The sequence below is a fragment of the Panicum hallii genome, chromosome 8 (assembly GCF_002211085.1).
Source record: "Panicum hallii strain FIL2 chromosome 8, PHallii_v3.1, whole genome shotgun sequence".
Taxonomy (NCBI): Eukaryota; Viridiplantae; Streptophyta; class Magnoliopsida; order Poales; family Poaceae; genus Panicum; species Panicum hallii.
This window is the reverse complement of record NC_038049.1, coordinates 19,547,722-19,556,012: the sequence shown is the minus strand read 5'-3', so window position 1 is coordinate 19,556,012 and position 8,291 is coordinate 19,547,722. Positions and strand designations below refer to the sequence as shown.

General features: G+C 46.5%; 1 protein-coding gene and 1 long non-coding RNA gene across 2 annotated transcripts; one reads left to right on the top strand and one right to left on the bottom strand.

Annotated features, from left to right (window-relative positions):
* Positions 1 to 571: 571 nt before the first annotated feature.
* LOC112902718 (heavy metal-associated isoprenylated plant protein 9-like) lies at positions 572 to 2,871 on the top strand. The gene is made up of 3 exons (XM_025971884.1): positions 572 to 1,152; positions 1,262 to 1,490; positions 1,652 to 2,871. Exons 1-3 carry the CDS (start codon positions 1,132 to 1,134, stop codon positions 2,611 to 2,613), a joined length of 1,212 nt encoding a protein of 403 aa, XP_025827669.1. The 5' UTR covers positions 572 to 1,131; the 3' UTR covers positions 2,614 to 2,871.
* A 1,965-nt stretch (positions 2,872 to 4,836) lies between these two features.
* Positions 4,837 to 5,994, bottom strand: LOC112903210. The gene is made up of 3 exons (XR_003230756.1): positions 5,553 to 5,994; positions 5,387 to 5,444; positions 4,837 to 4,851 (listed from the first exon to the last, which is right to left on the bottom strand). It is a non-coding gene; the product is annotated as an uncharacterized LOC112903210 (long non-coding RNA).
* Positions 5,995 to 8,291: the final 2,297 nt, after the last annotated feature.

Sequence of the window (8,291 nt, the reverse complement as noted above, 5' to 3'; positions counted from 1 at the left end):
TGGATTCTTAACACTTAAGAACAAAGGAAAGCAAAAAGGCCAACCAGCCCTCCAAAGTCCCACCCAACATACCCATGTGACGCTGCATCCATCTCTCTCTCTCTCATCAGGGTGCAGGATGCAATGGATGTCGCCTTTTCCGAAATCATCTCGACCTCTTCGTGCTCCAAACTCTGAGCTAACATTGAATATTAGGGAGTTAAAGGAGAGAGAGAAAGGAGGTATCTGGGCTGCTGTCCATGAGAAAGTTTATCCCCTCCTGTCACACAAAAAGTAGTATATCGAATTGCACTTTCCATACATACTTGGCAATCACTTCTTGCCGAAGTATTTCAGGACATCTAACTAGAAACCATCGACCAATCCTAATTTCGGAGTACTTTCTAGAAGTTATCGACGACCGCTGATCCTCCAAAAAGTGGAGAAAAGTAACCATTTCCTTGCCATTAAACTTTGTAAAGTTCAATCCAAATGCTTCAATTAATTTGAATGCAAAATTCTCCAATCCAAATTCTATAAGTCATTCATGGAGCCTATATAAGCGTGCCCCCTCACCACATATTTCCTCCCCCTCTACTAGGTCCACCACTCATGCCACGCACAGCTAGGAGCGCACAGACTCGTAGCATTGCCTGCGTTGCGGTTTACTAGGTTCTCCTTGCGGACAGAGCCAGAAGCTGCGAGAAGACCCAAACTGCTGCTGCTGCCACTGTAAAAGAGAGAAACAGTATAGGTTGTTGCCTTAATCACAAGCTTTTGCTTGGATCTATAGAGATACAGTACTCTCTTAGCTTAGGGGCGAGTATTCAGTTGGTGGGTGGATCGATCGGGCTGCATGCGTGAATGCATGTGCTTGGGAATCCACGAGACCCTATTTTATTCCGGGCACACTGATTGCCGCAGGCAGGATCTAGCTACCTACTATCTCCCTTCACCGTCTGTAGTGCTGGTATAAGGAGCAGCACCTGCCCATTGGTCATATAGACTCTCCTGCTCGAGGACGATCGAGGCGTCTTCTTCCTCAATTGATTTCTTATTCGGTTTATCAGCCAAATTAGTTACTCATTATCTCCCTCCGAACTTTGAGTCACATACCACTACCAGAGCTCACAATTCTTCAGCTTGATCACCATGGGAGAGGAAGTTAAGAAGGTAAATATAAATACCACAATGAATATTAGGCAATTATTTTCGAATTATGCATATTATGAGCTTGGTTGGTTGTTTGGTCCGTGAGAACTTATGTATTCTGTACATGCAGGTGGAGGCGGCGGCAAAGGTGGAGGACCAGAAGAAGGAAGAAGCACCAGCGGCTGTTCCGGAAGCAGAGAAAAAGGACGAGGCAGCTGAAGCAGAAGGCGAGGACAAGAAGAAAGAGGAGGCAGCAGCCAAGGAGCCGCCCCAGCTACCTCACCCTTGCATCCTCGGCATCAACTTGCATTGCACCGGTTGTGCCAACAAGATCAAGAGATGCATCCTGAGATGCAAAGGTAACTAACCTTTTTTCCATTTTCCTATTGATAACTTTTTTCTTTGTTTTGTTCTGCACTGGGCAATTGATCACGATTAATTAATGGACTAATTAAAAATTTTCTTGATCCGGCAAGATGCTAGAAAGCTGATGTCTTACTGATTAACTGCTGACATGTAGGAGTGGAAGGCGTGGAGGTGGACATGGCACAGAACCAGGTGACAGTGAAGGGCATCGTGGATCCGCAGGGCATCTGCGAGCGCCTCCGCAAGAGGACCATGCGCAACGCCACCGTCATCTCCCCGCCGCCGCCGCCGCCTCCAACAGATGCCGATGCAGCCGCCAACCCTAAGGAGGAACCAGTCGTCGTCCATTCGCAGGTGAGCGAGGTCACGACGATGGAGCTCCACGTGAACATGCACTGCGAGGCCTGCGCGCAGCAACTGCAGAAGAAGATCCTCAAGATGAGAGGCGTGCAGAGCGCAGATGCTAACTCCGGTGACGGCAAGCTCACTGTCACCGGCACCATGTCAGCTGACAAGCTCGTCCAGTACATCCACCGCCGCACCGGCAAGCTAGCCACCGTCGTGCCCCCGCCACCGCCTCCCGAGGCCCCAAAGGAGGAGGAGCCCAAGAAGGAGGACGGCGAGAAGAAGCCCGAGGAACCGCCTGCAGACGGTGCCAACAAGGAGGATCAGGAGAAACCGCCTACGGAAGACGCCACCGAGAAGAAAGACGCCGAGGGACAAAAGAAAGAAGAGGAGGCCGCCAAGTCGGAGGATGGCACTGAAAAGAAGGAAGGGGGCGGTGACGAGGAGAAGGGCAAGCCTGACCTGCTGGCCGTGGACGGGTTTCCGCCGGAGGAGATGATGAAGCGGATGATGTACTGGCCATACCCTCAAAAAAACTACTACAACCCTCAGGTGGACGAGGAGGCTATGATGGCGAGAAGGATGACCGTGGTGCACCCCTACGCCATGCCCATGATGCAGTGGACGCCTCCACCTCCTCCCCCGCCTCCACCAGCGCCCGTGGCTCCTCCGATGATGTACCAGTACTACAACTATGGCATGGTGCAGCCACCACCTCCGGCACCGCAGTACTTCAGCGACGAGAACCCCAACGCGTGTGTCATCTCGTAGCTCCATGGATGACAATGGAAGTAATGATTAACGATGGTGGCACGGCATGCATATCGCTTGTATACTAGTATAATTAGCTACTAGCTTGAATGGAGGCCAGCCCTGGCTTACGGTCCAAATATTCTTCTTCCCATGATATATATGTAGTATATGGTATCAATATATGCGGTCGCGACAATAAACGATCACAAACCAATCTATGTATGGCATGTAGCATGTTGCACAGATAAATTAATTAATAAACTGGAAGTTTTTTTTCTTGTCCATGCAAAAGAGAAGAAAAGGCAAAAGGGCCTTCAGGATCCCGGACAGAGCAAGGCATGGCAGAGCATAGCATGCTTGCCAAGGGAGAATGATGCGATTTCAATCAGATGGCTCTGACACAAGCAGGAAAATGTAGTGCGGTTCATACAAAGACCACCCACCACAAGGCACCAAAGAAGAAAGGGCTTAGAAAAAGTCAGGATCCAATAATCAATATTAATGGTTTTACTTATTAATTTTTTATAGAATACATACAAAATATTGAACGAACAAACTGAAAATGAAATTGTCAGACTTGCCATCAACAACACTTGCGTACAACATGACGCATGCTTCTCGGCTTTATGTTATCCACATCCAGTCATATATAGTAAAAAAACTAAAAGAACAGAATACAGGGAGACTTGTATCCCTAATAGTTTGCGAGACCAAAATGACAGTAAATGCGTGAGAAGTGAGTCTCTCAGAGGACTCAAGCACTTGGAACTTGATGACTGAAATTAAACGATGATTTGTACATTTTATTTGTAAGTGAAGAGCAGGGAGGCCCCTTCTGAAATATATAAATTTTACAAGAAATATGTACAGGTACAGAAGGCCATAGACTCAACAAGAAACCCTAATGGAAAATGTTAAGTGAAATTATAAACCCATGAATCTAACATTTTCCTGAGTCTATTGCTGGTTGTAAGGACTAATAGAGCCAGCTCCTCGAAGGCAATAGGTCAATAGAAGTGTTACTGCGTCTCCTAGTAACACAAAGATGTTATTGTTCCTATTTCCAACGTTACTATAGTCTGATCTATTAGAACACAAGATATATGTTCCTTTACATGCAAAAAAAGTGTTACTACTTTGTAACACAATTACTTATCTACTGGATCATTTATCAAGTGTTACAATAATTATCTATGTAACACATTTTTATAGCTCTAGTAACACTTCCAGCTTGTGGTAGAGCATATAATTTCGAACATTGGAACATATGGTCCGTAACACATATCTTACCTATTGTAACGCATTCAGAATTTAAAATAAGTATTTATTTTACACTTGCATGTGGCATATAATGTATGCATGGAATTTTAGAGTAAACATAACATATTGCACGAACCAAATATTTTAAAAACCATAGAACCTTGCATTGGTTGTAGAAAAGTTTCAATTGTAGTACTCGTTCACATCACGTAATTACCTGATTGCTTAATTACATCTCTTATATTTACATGTTTTCTTAATTAAAAAATGATGTGAATCCTCCAAGTTGCTTGATTACGTAACTTATGTGTACTTATTTTTTATTTAAAGTTACTTATTTTTTATTTAAAGAAAAAACACTATATGTAGACTGTATTGAACGTCTTGGTACGGATGTTCATGTCATCTGCATACATCGAATCCAGATTCAAGTGTATGTTTTGGAAATTTCTGAACTTGATTCTAATTACCAATACTTTGACACTGTCAGGCTGAGAAGATAGCATCTGGGATGACACTTTGACACTATTATGCAGCAGCTATTTTTTTTAGCAGGCGCCTAGTATTTTCGTCAGCTACGAAAGCCGACGAAACTAACTAGTATTTTCGTCGGTCTTTGGGACTGACGAAACAAACTGTATCATTTTCGTCGGTTGTGCCGGCCGATGAAAATATGGTCTGTATTTTCATCGGCTGCTTTGGCTGACGAAAATGCGTTCATTTTCGTCGATTTTATTCCGTCGGCCTATTTTCATCGGCCGACCGACGAACATATGTATTTTCGACGGCTTTCTGGCTATTTTTGACGGTTTCTGGCCGATGAAAGTAAGCTATTTTCTTTCTGTGCACGTGATAGTATATATACATAACAATATGATTCAATAGAGCAACATAGTAGTGAACAGTACAAGTCTACACTACTGGAAAGCAAAAAATTTAAATATAAACATCTACTAGTATTCTTGAACTTCGTTGCTTCTGATTGGTAATTCAAACCTGCATAGAGAAAGCAGCTTGTAACATTAAATATTATACTATCCATATATGCTTCAAAAAACATAAACATAGCTGTATCAAACATAATTCGAAGGCCAAGCAATTGGTACTCCTTTGGTATGGGCATCACCACTGATGTTGTATCCGGTCATGGGCCTTACTGATAGTTCATCTTTTGCAATAGGGTGATGGCACACTATCTAGAAATGGTTTTTGATGACACCACCAACTATAGATTTTGGACTAGACCGTAATACGGCAACAACCTTTACTTATGGATCCAACCCACTTCAATTGACAGTCACTAAACGGCAAATGAGCATTAGTTATGTTAAGATCATGAAGTTAGAATAATTGCTATATATATGTTCGTCCATCTTAATTGGAGGTTGCATATGCTTTGAACGCTTGTGGCTCTTGTGTCAAGATTGTAGTAGCTCCCGGCAATCCTTGCTGATCCTTATCATCTCAAATGAGAAATGAAATAATATAAGGTACAAATATTACTAAATGAATGAAAAAATATCCTCCTTACATAGCTTTCAGTTTTTTGTTATTCTACCACCACTTGAATTCCTTGTATGTGCATCAAACTGAAAGAAAGAAAATGTAATTGCATTTATAAAGTGGTAAAATTGTGCAACATTAATTTTGAATAAATTGACCAGTATATCTTCTTCAATGATTTAGCTAAGGAGTACCTCTTTTTGTCTGGAATCATTAGCTAAGAAGGAACATCTTGGGGGTGATCCTTCTGCTTCCTAGATTTATAATTCCCTGTAATATAGGATCTTGAGCATCTTTCAAGGCGAAAAGGCGCATAATGGAATCTGAATTCAAGCTACTCGCAAGGATCACAACTGCAGTTCAAACGCAAAAAGATTTTTACTACAATTCAACAACATAAACCAAATTATGGACACGCATAGATTTTATTTGGAAATAGAGAATCTGGATTAAATTTGTAGTCGCTCCAGGTTTGGAATCGTTGCTACGGAGAAACAATATAAGCAAGCCACAACCAACCAAGGTGATAAAATAATGAAGCATACAACTGATTATCAAACTTGAAGCACTGACATTCGCATGGTAATACAATTTCATTTCTCTTGTATGCAATAAAAAAGAAGAAAACTAACAGTAGTTCCTGAAAGTGGATGAGAATTGGGAGAAATAGTAGATTGATTAATGGGGAGCAAAGGCTCGAGTACATATAGGCAAGGGTGTCCACGGGAATAAGAGATCAATCCTATCAGGGGAGATCCTTGCCTAATTTAACCAACTAACCAAACCAAGGAGTGGGCGCACATGGCAATATGCATGTGCTGCCGCACCTCCCTAAACCCAAAAGGGCTTGCCAAAGATAGCAAGAACCCTGCCTAATATAGACCATGCTAACACGCCCCCGCAGTCTGATCGTCAGCCACTGCGCACATTCAGACTGGTCCTGAACTCCGTAAATAGCGAAGAAGGCAGCCCTTTGGTGAAGATGTCGGCGTACTGTGAAGATGTCTGAACATGCAGGACGCGGAGATCACCAATGGCAACACGCTCGCGGACGAAGTGTAGATCAATCTCAATATGCTTCGTGCGTTGATGCTGAACCGGGTTGGAGGACATGTAGACGGCACTGATGTTGTCACAATACACCAGTGTGGCACGGCGAAGGGGAGCGCGAAGCTCCTGGAGGAGCTGGCGCAACCATGTCGCCTCGGCGACTCCATTAGCCACTGCGTGATACTCAGCTTCAGCACTGGACCTTGATACGGTAGTCTGACGCTTGGAAGACCAGGAGATGAGATTGTCACCAAGAAACACAGCATAGCCCGAGGTGGACTTGCGCGTATCCGGACAACCTGCCCAATCGGCATCAGTATACACCACAAGGTCGGTGCACGAGGAGGGTCGCAACAAGAGACCAAACTGAAGAGTCCCGCGGACATAGAGAAGAATGCGCTTGAGAGCCGCAAGGTGAGGCTCCCGTGGATCATGCATGTGAGGACAAACTTGCTGGACAGCATATGCAATATCTGGCCTGGTGAAGGTGAGGTACTGCAGAGCACCAGCAAGACTGCAAAAATCCGAAGCATCAGCTACTGGGGCACCATCAGTGGCAGACACTTTGGGGTTAGTGTCTACCGGAGTGGAGCACGGCTTGCACTCTGCCATGCCTGCTCGGTCAAGAATCTCTAGCATGTACTGCTCCTGAGATAGAAGAAGGCCATCACCACAATGCTGAACATGCATACCAAGGAAATGATGCAATTCACCGAGGTCTTTCATAGCGAACTCCTGCTGCAAGGCTGAGATGATCCGCTGGCGAAGACCGGTCAAGGAGGCAGTGAGGATGATGTCATCGACATAAAGAAGCAGGTAGGCCGTGTCGGAGCCACGCTGATAGATGAATAGTGAAGTATCCGACTTGGCCTCAACAAACCCAAGAGAGAGCAGGTATGTGGCAAAGCGACTGTACCAGGCGCGAGGAGCCTGCCTGAGCCCATACAAAGACTTGTTGAGCCGGCAGACATAGTCAGGATGAGCAGCATCCTCAAAACCACTGGGCTGCTGGCTGTAAACAGTCACTGTCAGGGTGCCATGGAGAAACGCATTCTTCACATCAAGCTGGTGAACAGGCCATTGCCGTGAGAGAGCCAGAGAGAGCACAGTACGAACTGTCGCCGGTTTGACAGCCGGGCTGAAAGTCTCCGCGAAGTCGATATCGGTGCGTTATGTGAATCCTCGAAGAACCCAGCGCGCCTTGTACCGTTCCAGAGTGCCGTCGGTGGAGAACTTGTGCTTGAAGATCCACTTCCCAGTGACAACATTGGCCTGGGGGGACGTGGCACCAAGTCCCAAGTGTGATTCTTCAATAGAGCATCATATTCTTCCACCATGGTGGACCACCAGGCAGGATCGGCAAGACCCCCGCGGTACATCTTCGGAACCGGAGACAGGTGCGTGGCGGTGAAGAGAGCGGGAACACGGAACCCGCGCTTGACCCGAGTCGCCATGGAGTGCTGGTTGATGACGGGAGGCACGGCGACGGCACCCTTAGGCAGTGGTGCCGGCGCAGGTGCAGGAGCTGGCGCCGGTGTAGATGCTGGCACAGGGCGAGGCCGGCGCGAGAAGACCTGCGTGACGACACGCTCTAGCGGCGGAAAACCAAGTGGCGGGCCGCGAGGGCCAGGCGACGAGGTGCCCCGGCCGGCACGGAGTGCGGGCGGGACGTAGCGCTCGGTGGAGGATGGTGAGGCCATGGCCGTGCGTGGCGCAGGCGAAGGGGACGCAGGAGACGGCGTGGCCGCGCATGACGCAGGTGATGAGGGCGACGGTGCCGCGCGTGGCGCAGGCGAAGAGGCCGTCGTGTAGGGGCGTAGAGCCGGGGCAAGAATCGCGTCCGGTTTACAGGTGCTAGGAGCACCGGGAGGGGCGCGAGGGGC

What these genes read in the sequence shown, in the direction of transcription:
- LOC112902718 (XM_025971884.1), top strand. Translation starts at nt 1,132, where the DNA reads ATGGGAGAGGAAGTTAAGAAG. An exon ending in TGGGAGAGGAAGTTAAGAAG is followed by an intron (nt 1,153 to 1,261) that starts GTAAATATAAAT and finishes CTGTACATGCAG; the next exon opens with GTGGAGGCGGCGGCAAAGGT. An exon ending in ATGCATCCTGAGATGCAAAG is followed by an intron (nt 1,491 to 1,651) that starts GTAACTAACCTT and finishes GCTGACATGTAG; the next exon opens with GAGTGGAAGGCGTGGAGGTG.